Source organism: Terrapene carolina, unplaced genomic scaffold (genome assembly GCF_002925995.2).
Source record: "Terrapene carolina triunguis isolate 2854851 unplaced genomic scaffold, T_m_triunguis-2.0 Scaffold58, whole genome shotgun sequence".
Taxonomy (NCBI): Eukaryota; Metazoa; Chordata; order Testudines; family Emydidae; genus Terrapene; species Terrapene triunguis.
Genome location: NW_020664409.1, coordinates 6,176,222 through 6,200,073, shown reverse-complemented (window position 1 = coordinate 6,200,073; position 23,852 = coordinate 6,176,222). Strand labels below are relative to the sequence as shown.

Below are 23,852 nucleotides of genomic sequence, written 5' to 3'. Positions count from 1 at the left end.
TGTTAGGTCGTACAGGAGAATGAAAATGTTGTCTTCTGCCTGGAATGTGCCCTCCGGCATGTGGAAAAACAGAAGACTTGTCGGGGACTGAAAATGATGTATCGTTATGATGAGGTCTGTACAATATAGTTTGCATTCTTGAGGATGGTGATGCCAGATGGCCTCCAGAGTTGGATATTTCAGCCTAGACTTATTTCCTGGCTCCTGCCTAGTCTGACAGAGGCTCCAGGTAGTCAGGAAAGCTTGCATGCAATTTCTGGTAGAGCAGGAATATGCTTATTGCTGGCATGTTGGCCATCAAAACACTATAAATAAAAAGAGAAAATACAAGCTCACCTCAGTTAGAAGAGCTGTAACTCATCAACTGTAAAGGTGGGGTGTATTCGGGGGGAGGTATTTATTGGGTTGGGACCCTTGTAAATTATGATGTACTTTCATTTGTCAATTTACAGTAACTTCAATACAAGCTCTCACTAAATAAAAGTAAATTTGACATACCATGAGTCCAGCCTGAAACTTTACTGGTAATCTTGTAGTGTTGGTGGATGGAGTCACAGTAGTGATTTGAGGCAAGTTAGAAACCAAATCAGCACAATGTGATTCAGTAGTTTAGGAGTGATGCTGGAGAACAGAAGACTTAACAATTGCAGCAGCAGAGAGGCTGCTGGACAGAGGGGGGTTTAGGAGCTGTACTCGTTCACACATCAGGAAGAAGCAGTTTGTTGTTAGCAGGACCTGTGGGTGGCAGGAGCAGCTCTGTGTAATCAGTCTTTCAGTGTTCCAAGCATTTTGAGACTCTGATCTTTCAGCTGTTTCTAATGTATGGCTGGGGCTGCAGATTTGGCACAGTGATGAAAATCTTATGAGTAGCGTGACTTCAAATTTGAGTGAGTAATCCCAGCCCAATGAGGGGGCTGGAGAGTGAGCCTGCAGTGGGTCTTGCCCCAGCTCCCGGCATTGCACCCTAGTGCACAGGGGCGCAGTGCTACTCATGTCTCTTTATTCTGTTGCCAGATTCTCTACAAACTACTGTATTTAGAGCTTGGAATTTTGTGCAATGTCTCCTTTTTCAGACTACTGTCTTTAAGTTTAGTGGGGGGGCTGAGCAGCAAATAGGATTGTTTGAGAACCTTCTCAACCCTCACAGTTCTAAGATACTGAACATAACATCTCTGCCAGGATTCTGTTAATAGGATTGCTTTTAAAACCAGTATTTTAGGCAGCTGAGAAAAGAGAGAAACAAGATATTAACTTTGTTGTTTTTTCCCCTCTCTGAACAGGAACAAATAATCGGTCTAGTCAATCTCTGTGGGAAAGTCTCTGGTAAAAATGGCAACATCGAGAACTGTATCAGCAAGCCTACACCAAAAAGAGGACCTCGTAAGAGAGCAACAGTCGACGTGCCATCATCTAGGCTTTCATCCTCCAGTTCATCCAAAAGTGCTTCAAGTTAATCCTGAAGATGCCAACACTCATTTTGTCAATTTATATATATTTTTTTGTAATTATTATACCATAGTTTGGAGTACTTGCTGTAGAATACAAGCTGTCTTTGCACTAGCTCTAAAGAAGATTTTCTTCTGGTTTTAGAGAACTAATTTTGTTTTAGCATTAAACTGTTGAATTTTTTTTGTACTTAGGATAGTTATATACAGCAGTCAAATTTTTTTAAACTGCCGTATGTTCACTGTTTTAAAACCGGCAAGGGGGCTGATAAAATATTAATTTGTACTGGCCCTATGGCTGAAAAAAGCCTTTTTTGGTAACTGTGAAAAAAGGCTTTTAACCCATTTTTGAATAGGTTAAAGTTTGATGTGTTTTATAATTTGTTCTCCAGTCATGTGAGCAGATTTTCTAGAGAGAAAAGGGATAGGAACAAAACTTGAAAGAATTTACTTTGGCTGTCTTTTATTCTGTCACAGGCAAGATGAGTTTTGTAATTTTTTAAATTGGAGAATACACACTTTCTTTGGGAGGTTATGGCAGCTGAAGATGGACTTTGTTTCCTAACCATAAGCAAAATGAGGAGATTTGGAGTAAATATGTTCTCTTTTACCAGCACATCACTATGCATCTGTTTGAGGGAGGGAGGGTGGGGGGGGAGAGAAGGAAAAAAGACTGCCTGCTTTGAGGGAGTCAAATGAGGGAAAACTGTGCCTGATTTCATTAGGAAATCCATTCTGTTATTTTTTGGTGCTGTTGGCTACTTTATCAAAAACCCTTCAATAGCATCCTTTAAAAAATAAAAAAGTGATTGAAGCCATAAGTGCTTCTTTGTCATAGACGTGCAATCTTTCTAACATTCCATTTCCATTCCACTGCTGTTTTTCACATCTCTACACAGTCAGCATTAATTTTTGTTTTGAATTTTTCATTATATGATCACATTTAGAGCCACTAGCAGGTCTGCATCTTTCTTTTGAATGTGAAAATGCATTTGCTCTCATCTTGTCTATTTTTTCTCTTCATATTGTAACAAAAAAAAAAAATCACACCTTTTGTACATACGCCTGTAAATTGTTTTAAATACTTGAGCCTTTTCTTGGGGTGGGGGGTGGGGTGGTATAGAGACAAGATGAAGAAAAGCCTTACGTTTCACTTTCTTCATCGGTTGGATTGGATGCTTACAGGGTTTTTCTTGTAACATTTATAAGTGCTGCTTACATCACTGAACAACAACAAAAAATAATAATGGAGTAGCTGTTGCCCTTTTCTGGTTGTGTGTACAGTATGTGTGGAATAAAAAAGGGAAAATGTTTTCACAAACTGTTTTGTTTCATAATTGAATTCAACAATACCGTAGCTACCCATATTGCACTGAGCTTGCCAGTGGTGACTGTCAGGAAAGTCCTATAATACAATTTGTTGGTTGTTGTTGCAGAAGACTGAACTGTTTTGGAATATTTAACAATAACATAAACAGAGTCAAGTGTTTTTTAAATGTGGTTGTCTGGTTTTTATGGCCTTGCTGTGTACTTTTCCCTCTTGACAGTAAACTTCTGACAATGGCTTACAGTTTGACATTTAATTTATTAGCGCTGCTCTGCTCTCTTTCCTTGTAAGGAAAGACTTCATGTTGTTTATTGCCAGTTTTTGTTTACTTTTCAGGTTTGTACTACAAGGTTTAATAAAAACAAAACTTTTTTTGGACACTTTGTCTGTCTTCTGGGAGGTGAGCGAGTGAAATGAGCTATTTCTTTAAGAAAGGGTTAGACTTTTAATCTCATTCATTAAATTGAAATAAGTTAATTTATCATGCAAAAGTTTGTTTCCAGATTTAATTTCACAGTGCTAAGACAGGAAACACTCTCCCAAAAAGCAAGCAAAACAGCTGAATCCTTAGGAAACTGGCCAGTTCCCAGCTGGCTGGATGTGGGGACTACCTCTTTCCAAGCCACTAACCTCCTTTCTGGTAGGTCTTTTGGAAGGTAACGTCTGCCTGTTGCCAGTCACCTTTTACTTTTAGCTTCCTTAGGCTAGATTTCCCTGTCCCTCAGTGCAGGAGCAGCTTCATATTGATAAGCAGAATGAGGCTCTTCAGCTCTCAGGGTCTTTGTTAGGAGGGCAGATCCACCCCACTGTTTAAATTTGTAGGAGGTCCACACTAGAGTTAAGTCATGGTGCAGTCATTTTTTCCCTAAATTTTTCTATCAAGATGTGGTCAAACTGAAGTTACTGTAGAATAGCAGATTAGGCAACAAAGCAAAAGCTGCATGATTAGGTTTTCTAATCACTAAGTGATTCTCCCAAAATACCCATTATAAAATTAACTTGCAGAAAATGTTTTGGTATAAGTAGGAAGACAAGGCTGGGGTAGAAATACTTTATTCAACGAAAGGAGCATGCTTATAACAGTGCTAAGATGGCTGCTCCAGCAGAAGGGTAAGATTTCAATGTGCAGCTCCCATCCCTTGGTAAGTATCTTTCATTTGTAGCTAAAGTTATCCCAATAAATTCAACATGGGGGGAGTGGATGCTGCTGCATCAGTGTCTTTGGCAGCATGTAAGGTTTTGTTTGTGAATCTTCTATCTTCAGCTACATAGCTCAAACATGCAGATAAGGAACATTGTGACATCAGTGTTAAGGAATTTAAAGATTATCCAATCTCCCTGTTAGTTCTATACACAGTATATACAAAGCTTGACTGCTCCAAAAAACCCCAAAACTTTAATAATAAAGTGTGTGGTTTAGGCAATTTAAAAAAAAATCCACATGGCTGGCAACATTATAGACTTTCATGATTAGTTAACTAATTCCTACAACATGGGCGAGCTCTTCATTCAAAAGTCAAAGATTCTTAGAAGATATGGTGCTAGGATTCAAACAGTCTGAGAGTCACTTTCATCACTGACATCTGAAGTACCTTTTCTTTCAGTATTTACAGCAGCAAGGGCAGTGTCCACTTGAACTTCCTCCTCATCAGACTGGATAACAGGAGACTCTACTTCACTGGTACCCTGGCTGGCAGAGTCAGTCCAGGCTGATGATGATGAAGACAATTTTTGCCTTAATTCAGACTGGCTTGGAACCTGGAGGCTTATTTCATTCTGACAGGTTTTGGATTCAGGCCCTTCAAATAGTAAGGAGAAAAGAAAACAAAAAACCATTAATCCATCTGTTGAGCTGTAGTCTGTATGATATTGACTGGGGCTGATTATGCTGTTAATATTAAAATGGATCACTATTCAGCAGGGTGGTTAACATACTGGATGTACTAGCACAGAGCCATTAATGCAATGACTGATAAGCCAACTGCTTAGTTAAGTGGTGGTCCACAACTGAGGTGTTTTACACATTCACTCTATGGACTGCACTTCTCCATTTGTTTCCAGGTGTAATTTAAGATGGAGAGGTTGTTCTGTAAAGCCCAAAGTGGTTTGAGTCCTAGCACCTTTAGAAACTGTTTCTCCCCATCTAAATCATGCAGATAATTTAGATCAAGTTGTGAGACTAAGCAAGCGTCACAGCTGAACTTTGTTCCGGCTGCTGGCGATGACCCATCAATTCTCCCTGTAATGGTTAGTGATTCTGGTATTTACGTGACCAAAGCCAATTCAGATTTCTGCATCTACTGCAAAATAATTTACTCACTGTTTGTATTGCATTAGCAGGAAGAGGCTGCAACCAAGGGTTTGTCTACCCTGGAACACTAATTCTGAATAGCTTTGAAATGAATTAAAAGTAGCCTTAATTTGGTTTGAATGTCAACACAGGAGTTTAATGCAGCTTAAATTCACAGCTTTAGTTCATTTGGATTAGCTTCTCTGAGTTTTCCTGTGTAAACCAACCTTAGGATAAGAGCCTCCTTATACTAGTCTCTGCCCCAAAATGCTCATAAAACAAAGGATGAAAGAAAGACAGTAGTATTCACACATAGGGAATTAAGATTCACCCATGGTGTCAGAGGATGTCTCAGATCTGGGTTTGATTACCAGCTTTGCCAGTCTCATTCTGATGCTTTAACAATAAAGCTATCCTTCCTCCCCACCACTTCCTAAAGTGAGGGGGGGTTTTTGAGTTGACAATTTTTAATGTGATTTTTAAAATCTGCAGGAGAAGTAGAATTTCACCATTTAATACTTCAAGCTCCCCAAGGTAAGCCTTAGCTGCAGTTATCAGTAAGTCTCCAGTAGACAGCTAAGAACCACTCAATAAGTAAAATAAGGAAAGAGAGCTAGAACAAGGAAGGTTTACAAATAGTTATTCTGGAAGAGCTCTCTCTTCCCATCCTACAGCCCTCCTCTTGCCCCTTGGAGGCCAAAGTATGTGATTAGGCTCTCCAAATTTTAATGTAATAGTGTATCTTGGGCCCAAGCAACACTCTAAGGGAGGTGGGAGAGAGGAGAAGTACGGTTAATTCTTTTGTCACGTGTCTGAGTAATCTCCATTATTGTCAAATAATGCTCTGTTTTTTACAGGAACATTTTAGTATAATCCACTTAACAGTAACTTAAATGCAAACCCATGAGTTTGTATTATTTTTTGGAATGAAGTGGACTAGTACAGCAAAACTAATATTCTAAAGCAGGAATTCTCAAACTTCATTGTACCGCAACCCCCTTCTGATACCAAAAATTACTACATGACCCCAGGAGAGGGGGACTGACGCCTGAGCGTGCCTGAGACCTGCCACCTTGTGGGGGGCAGCAAAGTGGCAACCCAAGGACTACAGCCCCGGGCAGGGGTCCTGTAACCTGAGCCCTGCTGCCCAGGGCTTTGGCTTTGACCACAGGCCCCAGAAACTCTAACACCAGCCCTGCTGACCCCATTAAAACAGGGTCAGGACCAACTTTGGGGGCCCCATCCACAGTTTGAGAACTGCTGTTCTAAAGCTATACACAAATGCACTTTCCTCCTGTACACAGCCAAATTTCCCATAGCTGTAACTTAAATCTGAGGGAGCAAGGACAAAAAATAATTAAAATGTATTAACTGGATGATTTTGTCTTGGTTAACATATGTATATTTTGTATTAGGAGAGGGGAAAATTCAGTGTCCAACTAGTTAGAATGCCTGTTGCTGAAAGGTTAAGTATCGACTAGTTCTAATACAAGAGCAAACAAATTCACCCCCACCCCCTACCTGTAAAATTCCAATTCTACAAGGAAGGAAGGAATTATGGGGGATGGGAGAAAGGGAACTTTAGTTTTAAATGGTGCATTGTGCTCACCCTGCCAAGGCTAGAAAGTGTCTTTGCACATATTGCTCAAGCTCAGTAGTCACTAAACTGCTCTAAGGTTGATTCTTGCTGTCTCAGATTGTCTCACAGAATTAAGTTAACAACCAAAGAATAAGAAAATACATTATATTACAGTAGCACTAGGAGGCTGCAACAGAGAAGTGGAGTCTATTTTGCTAGGCATTAGGGCAGGGATTGTGTCTCTGTACACAAAATTTGCACTCCAGACAAAGGGTGGGAAGGGAAATGGTGGCACAAAGAGGGGAAGTGACTTATCACACAGCAGGTCAATGGCAGACCCAAGAATAGAACCCAGATCACCATAGTCCCAGGCCAATATCCTATCCCATAGACCACACTGCCTCTTCATGCAATACAATTTTGCTTATTTGTTTGAGCACAAGCTGGCGTAGGAAGCTAGTAACTGAATATGTAAAAAAGTTGGAAAAATTTGCACACAGTATACATTAAGATCTGGAACAGGCTCCCAACAGAACGCTTGTGGGCAAACAATTTTGTTTTAAGAGAGCATGTAATCCACAGAGCTAGCTTTAGCATTTTAGTTTGCTTATCAGTAACACAAAGAACCTACAAGGCATTAGCTTAAGCCTAAGGCTTTGAGGCCTATGAACTCTGGCACAGATAAGTGGCCAAATGGTCAGCTTGAGTTTTGGGGAATTGGGAATAGCGTGCTTAAGGGGGAGATTCTGTACAAAAGGATACCAGGTAACTGCAGGAACACTGAACTTGGCTATTTTATGAGAGATACCTTGACAGATGCTTAACCACAAACTTGCCTTGGTAACAAATTGATGTATATGGTAATAAGCTAAAATCTTTAATATACTAACTAACCTATAGGATAAAGACACCCTAATATTATTAGGGTGAGGAAGATGGACATTAGTATGAATATTTATGACAGGCCTTAGGCTCTCTAATAGGCCAGACCATGCTGTAAGGCAGAATCTGGACCATCGGACTTATTTGCCACGCCAAGGACAGAGCAGGACCACCAAATCCCCAAGAAAGGGGGTGAGTATATGTGAGGAATGGTACAAGATATTACTTTCTCTCTATTTTTGCTACATTTTTATGTGGTTTGGAGCATGCATGTCTTTCCTAATTGTGTTAAAATAAGTGGTTAAAGCTTTGCTTTGCCCTCTACGTGAGTGTAATCATTGTTCACACTGGGGTTCCCAACCAGATTTTGAATTTGATAACCTTGATTCTGGGACTAGAGTCCTACCATCCCCAGCTCTTCTAATTGAAAACCAATAATAGAATCAGTAACCCCTAAAGAATCCGGCAACAAGAGCTGGACAAATGTATGAGTGCAACTGTAGGGCAGGGTAGTTTAGGATGATGGGGGGCAGGGCTCAGCAGCCCTGAGGGTTCCTTTGCTTCTGGTTTGTCTGATGTTGGATGGCTGGTTCTTGCTCCTCTGCTCAGAATCTAACTGATCGCTCCATGTGGGAGTCAAGAAGAAATTGTCCCACCTTCCAGGTACACAGAATGCGTTAGTGGATCATCTCAGCAGATCCTTCTCCAACCACGAATGGTCCATTTGAGGGACATTTTCCAGAGGCGGAGAACTCCCTAGATGTACTTTGTCGCACAAAGGTCTAATAGGAAGTGTCCACAGTTCTGCTCTTTTCACAGTCACCATCTGGGCTTACTCGCAGACACGTTCCTCTCCCCTGGAAGGACCATCTTTTCTATTCATTTCCACCCATTCTGCTCGCACACAAGGTCCGGTATGGCAACAGGGTAAATATCCTGGCCTATACAGACGATCTGGTCCTCATTTCAGACAACTCAGAGAGTTTCCAACAAATAGTCGATGTCACCAGCTGGGCTACCAACTAGATGGGGCTCCGCTTCAATGCTAGGAAATGTGCATCCCTGCATATTGACAGCAGTAGAAGGGACTCAGTCCAGGGTGAATTCTTGATCTTCCTGGAGGATGGGCAAGCATACTAACTCTCGGCACGCCCACAGGTTTCCGCATCCAGCAGACACCTGAGGATACCATTGCCGAGATCCTACGAGACGTGGGGGCAAGATCGACTGTTCCATACTGGCACCATGGTGGCAGATCAACGCCTTGAACACCTTCCTAATCCCCCATATTTCATTTGTCCTGAGGGGATCTGCCATGATGAAGGTACCTCTGAACGAGGTGGACAGCACCATCAGGCAGTTAGTGAAGAAGTGGATGTTTCTTCCCCGGAGCACCAGCAACGAACTGGTGTACATTTCACACCGGCAGGGCGGTGCCAATGTCCCTCGAATGGGTGATTTGTGCAACATTGCGGTGATCACTCACGCCTGCTGCCTTCGGATGTGCCTGGATGCCATGGTGAGGAACATCATGGAGAGTGCTCTGCATGATGTCATCAGGAAGCGAATCATCAGGACCCCCTCCAACCAAGATGTTGCCACGTACCTGAGCGGCTCCCTGGAAGGCAAATTTGGAAGAGACGGGGAAGACTGCTTCACTTTAGACTCATCCCTGCAATGCTACGCAACAACTGGAGAAACGTATCGGCTGCCACTTGATGTGGTGCAAGGAACGCCAAGAACTGGGAGTCCTGGTGCCTCAGGTGAAAAATGCAGAGCACACAATCATCACTCCGAGAGCTAGAACCAAGCTGGAGAGGACCCTGAAGGATGCCATCCCCTGGCAGTACGTGGAAAACCTGAAATGGAAGCCAGACCAGGGGAAGGCCTTGGAGGTGACATGCAAATGGGACGCCAGCAACCACTTCCGCCTCGGGGGCAGCTTCACCCAATTTGCCAACTGGAGGTTCATCTACAGGACCCAGCTCAACTGTGTCCCGCTGAATTGAGCCATCTGTCATGGGAATTAGGACAAGCAATGCAGGAAGTGCGGCTATGCCAATGAGACACTACCCAACATCTTGTGTAGCTGCAAGCCCCATTCCAGAGCCCGGCAGCTGCGCCACAACACCCTCCAAGATTGCCTTGTTAGCGCCATCCTGCCACCTGTAGGGAAGGTGGCTGTGACCCCCGCCATCCCCGGAACAGACAGCCAACTGCGACCGGATATCGCCACAGGAAGAAGATAGTCACGGTGGATGTCATAGTTCCCTTTGAAAACACTGCTCTACAGCCAAAATGCTTCTGAAATAAATGTAGTCAAACTTTACTAATTCTGGGTCACTGAGAACGAAAATGATGCTTAAAATTGTTGATTGGCTCTAGTTTTCAAGATATGCTATTGGGTCAGTATATACGACCCTTGACTTGGGAATGGCGGAGGATAAGTGAGTTATAAAGGGAAGGGATCTCAATTTAAACCAGAAATGACTAAAATCCATCTTTGACTGGATCTATGAATAAATCTATGACTGGGTTTGACCAGTACTTGCTTTTTAGGCAAAACAATGAATGATGCAATCTGAAGCGGGTATTGCGTCCTACATGATATGAATTGCATCATGTTATTCCTAGAAGTCATGGATGATGCAATCCTAACGAAGCTTACATCACTCTGCTGAACAAATTGCCCTATATCAGCTCTAGAAATCATACAGTGTCGTGCTCTCTTATTTGTCAGGGTTTGGCTAAACAGAAATGTGTCCCTTTGCAAAATCAAAGTGAGCAGAGATGCCTTGTACTTGTGTGAACAGTGCAGATAACTTCTCCTATGTTTGTGAAGTGACTTTTGCATCACAAAGGCTTTCTTACCCATAGTGGTTATACTGCGCTTATCACCTTTATTTTGGCTGCAAAATTGGAGATCAGGACAAGAGGTGGGCCCCACACATATGCTGCAACACTTGTGCAACAAATCTTCACCAGTGGTTGAACAGGAAAAGGAAATCTATGCCTTTTGCAGTGCCAATGATTTGGAGAGAGCCAACAGATCATACCAGCAATTGTTACTTCTGCATGGTGCCTCCAGTTGGGAAAGGTGTGTCAAAGAAGAAAAAGTGGACTGTGCATTATCCAAACATTCCATCAGCTATACGCCCAGTACCCCATGGAGAAGGACTGCCGGTTCCTGATGCACCAGAATCATTCTCACTTGAGTCAGACGAGGAAGAGGAAGAGGATGAAACTTCTGGTCCTGAACCATCAATGTCACAGGACCCATATTTTCTCCCATCCTCCTCCTCTGAACCACACCTCATAACACAAGTTGAACTGAATGACCTTGTCAGGGATTTGGAACTACCCAAGAGTAAGGCAGAGCTGTTGGGCTCCAGACTACAGCAGTGGAATCTCCTGGCAGGTGATTTAGGGTTTCCATGTTCCGTGACCATCAAAAGGATCTTGTCCCATTCTTCTTCATGGAAGGTGATCTTGTAGCCTGCAACAACATCGATGGTGTGATGGCAGCCCTCAACATCGTTCACGATCCAGATGAGTGGAGACTGTTCATTGATTCATCGAAGACGAGTCTTAAAGCTGTTTTACTGCATAATGGCAATGTTTTGCCATCAATTCCAGTTGGTCATGCAGTCCATATGAAGGAAACCTAGGACAACATGAAACAACTTTTGAGGTGCATAAACTATGACCAACATCAGTGGCAGCTTTGTGGCGATTTGAAGGTTGTTGCTCTCTTGCTTGGTCTGCAGACTGGATACACAAAGTAGTGCTGTTTTCTCTGCGAATGGGATAGTCGTGCAAGAGATTCCCACTACATCAAGAAAGATTGGCCACTCCGACAGTCATTGGAGCCTGGGAGGAAAAGTGTTCGGCATCCCCCACTTGTTGAATCAAGGAAGATTTTGTTACCACCCTTACACATCAAGCTGGGTCTGATGAAGAACTTTGTCAAGGCCATTGACAAAACACAAGCAGCTTTCAAGTACCTCCGTGGAAAATTTCCAAGGTTAAGTGAAGCTAAGATAAAGGAAGGTGTCTTTGTTGGTCCTCAGATTTGTGAACTTCTTCGAGATGATGCATTTGACCATGCACTGCGTGGCAAGGAAAAGACGGCATGGAAAGCCTTCCAGTTAGTGGCAATAAATTTTCTCGGAAACAACAAGGCAGACAACTACAGGTTGTTGGTGGAAAACCTCCTCAAGGCATACAAAAGCCTTGGTTGCAACATGTCACTAAAGAGAGTGCATTTTTTGCACTCTCATCTAGATTTTTTTCCACCGAACTGCGGAGCAGTGAGCGACGAGCACGGCGAGCAATTTCACCAGGAAATTGCAACAATGGAGAAACGCTATCAGGGCAAATGGAGCCCATCAATGCTTGCAGACTATTGCTGGACAGTGACAAGAGATGCTCCATTTAATGAATACAAGAGAACAGCCAAGAAGCGCTGAGTAGACACTGAATAGGACTAAACTATGTACAGAATAGTTTTTTGCCTTTTGTTTCATAATAAATTTTATTTATATAACCCTTTTGCTGATTTTTAAAGTGTTACATAAACAGGACAGGTGAAATATTATCATGTAAAGCAACCATAAACACATGAAAAGACCTAGGTTTACAATTTATGATTAAAACTCTACTATCTACACAATATACATAGACATAAAATGTAAAAACTTAAATATCTTAGAAACAGTAGCCAATCAGTTGTTTTAATTGTCATATTTGAATTCAGCACATCAAAATACATAATAAATCGCACATTTTATCTCTGAAGCAGACGACTTCTCAAAAATTGTAGACCAGTGAAACAGGACCCCGGCCTTCCACGACACCTGATCTCGAAAGCGGGGACACCTTGAGAGATAGGGGTTACGAGGTTCAAACTCTCATGCTGACTGTCGGAGCCCTTGGCCCATGGGAACCCAGTAATGAGTGAGTGTTGCAAGAATGCAGAATTGGTCAGCGCTATGCTCGGCTGATGCAGCAACTCATGGTGTCAGACGCCATCAGGTGGTCAAGGGACATTTATCTAGAACACATCACCAGACATCAGCAATAACAGGAGAGATGAGCTCGAGTGCCATTGAGAAAAAGTTGGGAAAGTAACTGACATACCTCCCTGATGGATTGTACAACCTATCCTAAATTCTCAAATACTGAGGGGCAATCTTAACTCATTGCTATATTTGCATTCCACAAGCTATTCTTGGCATCCAGTTAACAGGTACCCCACTCAGAAAGGTTATAATAATACTTTAACTGTATTACTGAATTTATTAATCTGCAGTATCCCAAATTAAGGTTATATACTATATGTATCTTATGACTTTCCAACCAACCTTTTTACTTTTGAATAATTTAAGCACTACACCCAGATGTACAGGCACTCTTTCCTTAACCTGTGTATTATATAATTTTAACATTAGCTCTAACTTTTTTTTTTTTAAGTCTGTAAGTACTGTCTGTTCCAATTCCAACCATGCTAAAATGTTAATAAATGCACAGACAAGATGACACTTTAAAACACAATCCTCTGAATTAAGTATCAGCAATAAGAATTTAGACCCTTCATGCTAATCAAAGGAAGTTAACCCTGTTACAGGGGTAAGTGTTTTTCATATCCAGGGCATACAACTAATCTTGGCAGGAGATTTTACCCCAGGAAATTTTACTCCTCCAGGTTTGTGACAAACTTATCCTAAGGTAGAGGATGGTTTCAGACAGTGTTTTACTTAATGTATTGATAGTGAAAATAAAAGATTTTCTTTCCTCTGAAGAGGCAGGTTGAATATCATTAGGTTTAAGGACAGTTATTCTTGACACCACTTTTCCTAAAAAATTCTGGCTTTATGTTTTTTTTTTTTTAAAGAAAGGCATTTTGGTGAGAACAAAGATTTTGCACTTTGTAGAATAAAATTTTAATGTACAGCAACTGCTTGAGGTGACCAAATAGCTCTAATCTTCTGCAATCAACAGCTAGACTGTTCAGGCATGCTACAGTAAGAGGTCCCAGTACATCTCCATATATCAAGGTATGTTAAATCACACTGTCTTAATAAATTTAAAAAATTAACAAAGGATATAAAATAATGTAATTGCTTTAGAACAGGGATTCTCAAACTTCATTGCACCACGACCCCCTTCTGACAACAAAAATTACTACATGGGGCGGGGGGAAGAAACAAACCCTGAGCCCACCCAAGTCCCACTGCCTCTGGTGGTGGTGGAGGGGGGCAAAGCCAAAGCCCCACCACCTAGGACAGTAGGGCTCAGGCTTCGGCTTCAGCCCTGGGTGGTGCGGCTCAGGCTTCAGCTTTGGCCCCTGAGCCCCAGCAAGTCTAACATCAGCCCTAGTGACCCCATTAAAACAGGGCCACGACCCACAGTTTGAGAACTGCTGCTTTAGAATACCAAGTCAGTACCTGAAAGCAAAGAGAAACTGAGTGAGTTCTGATTTAAAGGGAGGAATGGCAGCATTCCTCAGTTTTTTTTAGAGAAAAAAGTTTACAGCACTACCTGTAACATGGCTCAGATCAACATGGATCAAAGAAATATATTTTATAAGCTACTTACTGTCTGAATAAATAAAACCAGAGTACCAGGTCATATAAAGTAATTCTGAATGTCTCAGTCCTACTGTAAGTTATTCTCTTCAATTAGTAAAGTAACATACCTGAATTCACCAGTGTAGAGAAAGTCCAGAAAGGCAATCATTTAATGCTGAGTTCCAGCCCAAACATCTCCCTGTGAGTCTTGACAAAGAGAGCCTATATCTTTGAGCAGCTTTTGAGATGAAAGTGGTCTTGGCTTACTTCAAAATGACAAATTCAAGACTAATTATGGGAAAAGTATTCTATTTAAAATAAAAAGCTTAACTACCGCAAATAAATTAAAGCAGTTAGAAGCTGTTATAGTTGAAGTTCAATGTGTGTTTTATATATATAATATATAAACAATTAAAATGCCAATTGACAACTTTTTTATATATATAAAGCCAAAGATACTATAAAGTAGATTCTTTTATTACCTAAAAAAACAAAAATGTACAAGCCATCTAACCTCAAGACACTCGGAGGGATGCCTAGGGCCAGAAGAAAAAAAGAGGTCTCCTGGAAAAATCAAGCAGCTTTGCAGTAAGCTCTTATGCATCATGACTGAGGTTCTGTAGGAAATACTAACCTTTAGAGAACAGATACAGTATGAAACACTATACATTCTAGATTAGAGTCCTAGTGATTTATTAGTACAAGCACAACTAGATAATTTACAAGGCATGCCCTAACTGTTCATTTCATACCCAAAATGGGAGATAGTATGCTATCGTCCTCTCCTGAGTTCAAGAAGACATCTAGTGCTTCTTGATCAGACATGTCCATCAGGTCCATCTGTTCCAGCATGTCCACATTCACCTCCATGGAAGACATACTTCCTATTGGCTCTGCAGCAATAAACAATATAAGTGAATTGACAATGCAGCGCATGTTCTAGGCAAAGACCATCAGCTTTGTAACGTTATTACAAAGGCTTCCACAATTGCCACATTACTGTACTGCATCCTTAATTATTAAACAGCTATTCTCAAAATGTAAATATTATATACATTGGTAAACAAGGAAAATTGATTATTGATAGGAAACAGCTTTGGTATTCTCTTAGAGACAAAACAACAAGGTCTGATCTTGATAACAATACAAGTTATCGTATTTATAGCTTTTTGATATGAATTATAAATAGCTTCTCAGAGGCAGACTCAGAATCTACAAAAGCAGGAAAGACTTCTTTGTTTCTTGCTCATTGTTTTAGAGCAGGCTGCCGTCATTATCTTTGCAAAAAGGTATTTTATTAGTACTAATATTTGTATTACTAGAACCCAGAAGCTGGGGGGGCATGGATCAGCATTCATATCACACTCAGTACCCGGCCCAAACGGGGAAGCTAATGATCCAACCAATGGACCAAATTCCGTGATGAATCCTGGTCACATGCCACCTGAAGCACGTTGTGCACATGCTAAGAAGAAAAAGAAGATAATTCAGAAGCCACAATGAGGATCAGGGCCCTGTCATGCGGGTGCTATAGGAATGCCTATGAAGAGACAGACCTGCCCAAAGGTGCTTACTAATCCAAACGTTTTCTTCTTCCTGTGTCACAACTCTATTCCCCACCTGCACATTTAACAAAAATCTCTCAAGAAAGAAAAAGTACAAGACTGGACAATGTACAAGTATCAACACACAAGAGTTGTGAAAATGCAAGGAAGAGTTGTAATTCTCAAAAGGCAGGTGTTCTTTCTTCCCATTCAACCCACCAGTGTGATCAGTGGTAGCAGACTGTAGTGCAGAGCCTAGACCAGGGGTGGCCAAACTTACTGACCCTCCGAGCTGCAAACGACAATCTTCAGAAGTTCAAGAGCTGGGGCAAGCCTGCCGGTGCTTGTGGGTAAGGGGTCTCAGGGCTTCAGCCCCGCAGGAGCTGTCTGCCCAGGCTCGGGGGCTTCAGACCCACTCCTACTGAAGCCCTGAGCCCCAACAGGTGTGCCCCCCAGTTTTCTGCCAGGGTTTGCTGACCCTGCTCAGTCACATGGTGCTGCTGGGCCCACTCCCTGCACAGCAGCTGCTGAAGCCGGCAACCTGGGAGCTGCAGACAGAGCCACTCCCTTTGCTGCTGCCTCTCCCCATGGAGCTAACGCAGCAGCTCCTCCCTGCAGCTCCCACTCCCTGCAGCACTAACACCTGGGAACTACAGGGAGGGGCCGCTGAGGGCAAGGGGAGGGCGTGACTCAAGCTGTTGGGGGAACCTTTAAATTGTGCCCCTCCCGCCCCCCAGCCAGGAGGAACCAGTCATCTCTGGCAGAAATCCCTAGCCCCACCACAGGGCAGAAGCCTCAAGTTCCTCCCATCCAGTCTGGTAGGCAGAGAAAAGGGGTGGGACTCCGCAAGCCACACTTTAACTGTAAAAGAGTCACATGCGGCTCACAAGCTGTGTTTGGCCATCCCTGGCCTAGACAAATGTCCAATGTATTGTCCCATATGGAGACTTCACACCATTAAAGACAAGTGCAAACTTCTGATTAGTATCAGTATAATGCCAACATCAAATACTTGAAGAAACCTCTTTCCTTTAACCTAATAAACGTATTTAAACATGTACAGTAACTCCTCACTTAACGTTGTAGTTATGTTCCTGAAAAATGCAACTTTAAGCAAAACGATGTTAAGCAAATCCAATTTCCCCATAAGAATTAATGTAAATGGGGGGGCTAGGTTCCAGGGAATTTTTTTTCCACCAGACACACATACATACACACACATTATAAGTTTTAAACAAACAATTTAATACTGTACACAGCAATGATAATTGTGAGGCTTGGTTGAGGTGGTGGAGTCAGAGGGTGGGATATTTCCCAGGGAATGCCTTATTGTTAAATGATTAACTAGAATTCGGCTGAGCCCTCAAGGGTTAACACATTGTTATTAATGTAGCCTCATACTCTACAAAGCCGCACAAATCAAGGGACGGGAGACAGCATGGCAGACAGAGACAGAGAGATGCGCATTGCCCCTTTAAGTATGCTGACCGCACATTGCCTTTTAGTAGATTAGCAAGTTGACACAGCAGCTGCTTCCAGCAAGCTCCCTCCGTCCTGAGCCCTGTCGTGTCCCACCCCTGCTCTATGGAGATGGAGTAAGCGGGGGGGGGCAGGAGTAGGGGGGAAGGGGACACCCCGACATTAACCCCCCTCTTCTCTGCCCCCCCCCACCGCACAGCAAGCAGAAGGCTTCTGGGAGCAGCTCTAAGGCAGAGGGTAGGAGCAGCACATGACAGTGGGGGGAGGGATAGCTGAACTGCCTGGCAATTGATAGCCTGCTGGGCGGCTGCCGCCCAGGGAACTTACAGGAGCGGGGAGCTGATGGGGGGCTGCCGGTCCACCCCGGTTCCAAGCCCCCACCAGCTAGCTGCAATGGGCTGCTCTTTCTGCAAGCAGTGGACAAACCAAGCGGCTGCCAAACAATGTTATACGGGAGCACTGCACAACTTTAAATGAGCATGTTCTCTAATTGATCAGCAACGAAACAACATTAACCGGGACGACTTTAAGTGAGGTACAAGTACTTTCAGCTGCCCCCAAAAGAAGTTTGTGTTTTGACTCTGCCACAATTATAGTACATCAAATAATGACTAAAATAATTATTTTTATAGCTGTCATATGAACTCTTATTTACTTTTGTTTTGCAGTAAAACTCTGACTATATAACAGGTAAGCCAAAGAAATACCTTAAGTATGCATATTACTAAAAGTCTCAAACAATGCTGATGTCAGTGTGCGAATGGAGATGCAACCCTACTCCTTCCTTTGATTACTTTTTTTTCCAAGTATAGCATATCCCCGTCTTTCACACCTGCAGTATAGTAAAATACTGTACTCAGCAATAAATATGTTCTTCCTTGACTAGCGCTGGTACTGCATTATAAAACAAAGATCACTTTTCTCTCCTATAACGCACTGCATTGCCGTGTTTACTTACTGTGCACTGTATTAATAAAAGTGTCAAAATAAAACCAAGTGCAAAAGGAAACCAAAACAATCCTCTCACTAGCCTTCTAGTTGTGGGTCTATGGATTAAGTGGAGGAAATTTCAAAACTTGCCTCGTCTCTCTGCTATCTGCAGGTATCCTGTAGAAAGGTATTGCTCCATATCCTGCTGGAAGGCTTCTTCAAAGAACTTCTGACGCTCCTTTAGCTTCATCTGCTGGGTATGCTCCATATCCAAAACCTTCTGGGCATGCTCAGCATCTAGCTCAGCTGAGGACCAACAATAAAAAGGAATATACACTATTAAAAATGTAGAAACATCTGTAAATTTGCTTTTAACATGACTTATCAGAATCACACCAACAAATTATGTAATTATGTATATCTTCTCAATCATACGCTCATATTTAATATAGTGTGAATACACAAAAAAGAGACGATCTCCCCTTGAAACATTCTGTCTCACTTTCTAGGCTATTTGTAAAGAAAAGGACACATTTATCATTCAACCCAACAGTTCAAATTATATGTACCTCATCTGACACACAACTGATCACTCATCACAGTCACTGAATTCTAAGACCCATGGATAAACTAAGATTGGATTACACAGGTCTGAATCTCTATATACAGTAATGTATAAGGGCAATAATGAAAAGATGTTATAGCATCATTTCTGCACTTCCTGAGTATTGCAGATAGTCCACTTTCAAAATCATACCTCATCACTCCCATAAGGCAAATATGGTATACTATGAGGTACTATAACCGGATGCCCAAATATTAAACTGATATAACTCAAGATTTCTTGGAATGAATAAACTGAAACACTTATTGAGTACAGACTTCAAATAATGACAGTGTCAGAATACTGCTGAGTAAAATTAGCAATAATGATGTTATGCATATTTAATAAACAAATTAATGTCAAGATGTTATAGTCTTCATTTTTGTGTCTGTAGAGTGAGCACAGTTGAGCCTACTTTGAAACTTCAAGGTAATGATGCCACATCAAATAATAAACTGTCAGCTATTCCCCATTCTAATAGGATAAGAAAGTACACTTCTTATAATTTTCTTAACAAAAACTTAATTCAGATACTCATGGCTGATATGTTATATCATAAAATATTAGTAATGTAATTAAAAAAAAAAAAGGTTTAAAGACTGGACACTCAAAAAGTCAGATTCCAGCACCAACCTCGGAGAAATCATATAGGAGGTCCAGAAAATTAATCCTACTTGTCACCAGTGCTCTAAGTGTGCTCAAGATTTGGAACAAATGGAAGAGGGATACTTGAAAGCTCCCAAGTTTTCAGACATACAGCTGCTTTGAACGATACGTCTAAGAAAGATATGCATGAGACACACCATGAACAAAGGCAGTTTACCATGCCTTTCTGTGCAACCATGGAGAACCTTCATGTAGCAAAACCCCTGTGGTTCCACTACACACAGAGTGGGTCAGAATATGAAGAACCTATGAAGATGTACAGATCCTGTGTACTATGAAGCCAAACTACATGAAGGCTCCCTGTGTGCCACAGTACATTGTGTATCTGGAGGAGAGGGCAATGGATTACATTGCATGGAGCCATTCCCCTTAGCATGCTGCGAGTGCAAGTGGGGCACAGTCCATCATATGGCTGAAGTAGTGACTACATAGCGCAACTGCTGCCACTGAACGGTCAACTGTGGAAAAAAATTGTGATTCTGGCTGTGTACAGAAGCCAGGATTTACGTATTAGAGAATTCACACTTCAATTGTTTCAGGTGGCATGTCTGCAGTGTGGGTTCAGGGGAAAAAATGGAATAGTGTCGACAACATTTGGGAGGTTATTCACAATTATAAGGGCTGGAAATGTAATCTGTTTTTTAATAAAAAAATAGATTCATCCAACAGTTTCTGCAGAGCTCCTTACTTGCCAGGAAATTTTTCTGTTTATTAGTGCATGAATTTGTCAACTCTGAGCTATCAGGATAGCGAAAACCATCGGGGTAGTGTGGTGTCTAGCATCTGTTAGGATGGTGCTTAGAGTACAGTGGGATGGCTGTCTTGCAGTATGATGGTGGATGAGGAAAAGGTGCTCCCCTGGACTGTGTACAGAACCAAAACAGAAATTTGTAATTTCCCTAACATTAGTAAGAAGGATCTAGCGAAGGGTCAAATATTAGTCCCAGATGCATTAGATTTGGTTTGGTTTGTACGCTAGTATGTAAAGTTTTAGCAGGGGCAGTTAGTGTCTGATCTGCTTTAAAAGCAAAAGAGAATGAGGAGGTTGTAAAGGAAATATTTAAAATTACAGGTAAACATGTGAGGAGATACAAGGGCAGAGTTAAAGTACATGCAGGAAAACTATAGGATAGCTTTCAATTTTTAAAAACAAACATTCTATTGTCTTTTTTATGACAAATATAACGTAATTAAGCTAGAATTTCAAGGTTCTTTGTCTTGAAATTTCCTCTCTCTTAAATTGAAGATTCCATAAATGTGGAAAGTGCTGTGCCAGTTGTGTCAGCTCTTACCCAGTCTGTAGGTGTCAGCTGAGCACTGACAAACTCATAGCTGGAAACCAAACCAGCTCTTCTGTACGTTAGTTTTGTTCAAAACAGGTATTAGTCTTATAAGAATGTATTGAGTGTTTAAACTCTATGAAATGCTTGTAAATTGCTCCATGCATTAATCTCACTTGTCATGTCTGTATTCCATGCTATTAAAAAAAATATGAAAATTTTGCTTTATAAAACTTTGAAAACATTTGCTCTGAACTTGTGAACCCAGGCATGAAAATTGTCCCCCCTCCCCATTCAGGAGGCCTATGAAGATTAAACGGCCCATTAAGGAACATTACAATACAAAGGATTGGTGAATGGCCCTATCAACACCTTGGAAATGCTACATGCAAGGGAGCTCGTCTCATGTACTGGAAGGCTAAATGTAACAGATAAAATAGGGTCACAAGAAAAATTTTCATCTCTTTGCTGTTTGAACTCACAGGGCCAGCGACAATAAACTAAGGCAGAGTTCCCCAGGGTCTGCCGTAAAAGACATTTTGAATCAACACATTACTACTACACCTTTGTCATTTTTAAGAACCATAGATGGTAAGTCATTTGTGTGTATATGCTTGCTGGCATTAACCTGTAAATAACTCATTTCTTATTCCTAGTTAATAAGCCTTTATTTAGTTTATTACAGGATTGGCTACAGGCATTGTCTTTAGTGCGAGATCTAAGATACAAATTGATCTGGGGCAAGTGACTGATCTCTTGGGACTGGGAGCAACCTGAATATTTTATTTTTGGTGCAACGTGAATATTGTGTGACCATTTATCACTAATTCCAGCTTGTCTGGGTGGCGTGATAGACTGGAGAGCCTAAGGGGACTGTCTGTGACTCTATACTGGATTGGTGAAATCTAATTATAGAACATACCACCAATTTGGGGTGTCTGCCCTGTTTTTGACAGCCTACCTTGAGGTAGGAACTCACCGTTATGAGCCACTCCAGACAGCATCACAAGCACATTGAAAATGCTAATTTTTTCCATTCTTTAGAATTATTTACCTAGGCCCATCAATATTAGGACTTTAGTGAGGACTTCAGCTATGTTAGGCAGATCTTATAACTTCTTTGAGGGTGCTCTAGCCATTTTAAGGCTAATTATAGAGACCATTACAAAATACACACTGTGTAATCCTATATCATACCCCTTGGTACCAGCATTCACTGTTCTATATAGTGTTAGCAATACATTTAGTAACTGGAAATGCAAACATCTGGATCAAGGTGATAAATTGATACTACTGACTGTCAGAAGCATCACAACAGAATTCAGGGATCTTACACATCTTATTGGAGAAAATGTCAGGAGACAAATGGGGACTTTTCCAATATATAATCAGTTGACTATTTCAGGGTAGCTATAATCAGCTACCTTAATATTTAGAGCTACAAAACAAGAGCTCTAATTCACTTACTAAAAGCCTTCTAAAGATGCATTTCCTTCCATGAAGGAAGTAGTAAATCAATAAAAATGTTCCCCTCCAGAATCCATATTCCTTCCCTTGTGTCTCCCAATCTTCTGGCAACTATCTTAGAGGCTACTTATCTTAAAGTAACTGGAGTAGTTTGAAATGCCTTGGTCTACACTGTAGGTGTGCGTGCGCCACACACATGGACCCAGAATCTTTTAGCCAGCAGTGTCTACTGGGACTGCGCATTCAGCCTGAATGTCCTCATGTCCTATCCAGAGGCAGAGCAGCAGCAACTGGCACTCAGATCCTTCACAGATACAGATATCCAGGTAAAGAACTTTGTACTGAGAACAGGTCATAGGATCCATGTGGACAAAGGCATCTTGAGGAAAAAAAAAAAAAAAAACATGTTACTTGCCTGTATAGTAACGGTTGTTCTTCAAGGTGTGTTGTGAACATATATATTCCATTGCAGGTACAGTGCACCCAATGCACATGAGTCAGACTTATCAGCAGTATCACTAGGCAGCACATGTGCCCATGCTCTCCTCGTGCAACTGTTTGAGGGCATAAAAGGGATGTGTCTGCCATTTCCCTCTCCATTCCTTCACATCATTGTCTATCTAATGTCTGAAGTAGTGGGGAAGGTGGAAGAGTCATAGAATGTATATGTGCACAAAATCTCAAAAAACAACAATTACTGTACAGGTAAGTAACTGTTTTTTCTCCTTTGAGTGATGGTGTATATAAATTACACTCCAGGTGATTCATCAGCCGTTCCCTCACAAGTGGAAGGACTCTGGATTATCTGACCAGAGATTGTAACCCCAACTTCCCAAAGTTAGCATTGTCATAAGAAGCTTGAATGATAGCATGTCTGAAAAAGATATGCACAGTGAACCACGTCACTGCTTTACACTTAACAGCTACTGGATATTGCTCAGAAAGACTGCTGAAGCGGAACTAGCACTGGTGGAGTGAGCCATTATTCTCGGTGGAGGAGAGATGTCAGCAACATGGTAGTGGAGCTTAATGTAGTCAGAAACCCAATGTTAGATATGCTAAGATGACAATGATCAACTCTTAACTCTTTCAGCATGGGCTACAAAAAGCCTACAAGAGACTCTGAAGGACCTTGCGCAGTCCAGGTAGAACACCAAAGCTCTATGAACATCCAAGGTGTGGAGTCTTCCTTCATCTTTGGGAGAGTGCTGTTTTTCTTGAAACCCCATAATATTAATAGTTTGGTTCAGATGGAAAGCTGAGACCACTTTTGGAATAAAATTGGGTGTGACCTAGGGAAAATCTCATCTTTAAAAAGCAACAGAGAGTCCTGTGGCACCTTTAAGACTAACAGATGTCTTAAAGGTGCCACAGGACTCTCTGTTGCTTTTTACAGATCCAGACTAACACGGCTACTCCTCTGATACTTCTCATCTTTATGGAAGACCATGAAAGGAAGATCAGCCAGAAGAGCTTGAAGTTCCAAAACTCTTCTTGAGGAAGTAATTACCACTAGAAAAGCCGCCTTCATAGACAACAGAAGTAGATTGAACCTATGGTGATAATCTAAGGCGGATCCAACAAGCCTGGAGAGGACTAGGTTTTGATACCATATAAATAATGAATCAGACACAGGTGGGTAAACGTTGAGTAGGTCTTTTAGATGTCTGAAAACCAGAGAGTGAAAGAAAATGGAAAACCCAACTATTGGTGGATGCAGATATGGAAGACAGGTGGACTATCACCAAACTGAGAGGCCAGATGATTTCAGGTGCAATAGATAGTCCAAT

At 41.6% G+C, this 23,852-nt stretch overlaps 2 protein-coding genes across 3 annotated transcripts in view; one reads left to right on the top strand and one right to left on the bottom strand.

Annotated features, from left to right (window-relative positions):
• JARID2 (jumonji and AT-rich interaction domain containing 2) overlaps positions 1–2,085 on the top strand; it is a 295,836-nt gene extending 293,751 nt beyond the window's left edge. The window contains exons 17-18 of the mRNA XM_026660367.2: positions 7–114; positions 1,281–2,085. Coding sequence (XP_026516152.1) covers positions 7–114; positions 1,281–1,454 — 282 coding nt within the window. The 3' untranslated portion in view covers positions 1,455–2,085. The remainder of the gene's footprint in view (positions 1–6; positions 115–1,280) is intronic.
• A 1,577-nt stretch (positions 2,086–3,662) lies between these two features.
• DTNBP1 (dystrobrevin binding protein 1) overlaps positions 3,663–23,852 on the bottom strand; it is a 168,405-nt gene continuing 148,215 nt past the window's right edge. For both annotated transcript variants that reach the window (XM_024200753.2, XM_024200754.2), the window contains exons 8-10: positions 18,196–18,351; positions 14,845–14,985; positions 3,663–4,571 (exon numbers count right to left, since the gene is read on the bottom strand). In XM_024200753.2, coding sequence (XP_024056521.1) covers positions 4,321–4,571; positions 14,845–14,985; positions 18,196–18,351 — 548 coding nt within the window. In that variant the 3' untranslated portion in view covers positions 3,663–4,320. The remainder of the gene's footprint in view (positions 4,572–14,844; positions 14,986–18,195; positions 18,352–23,852) is intronic.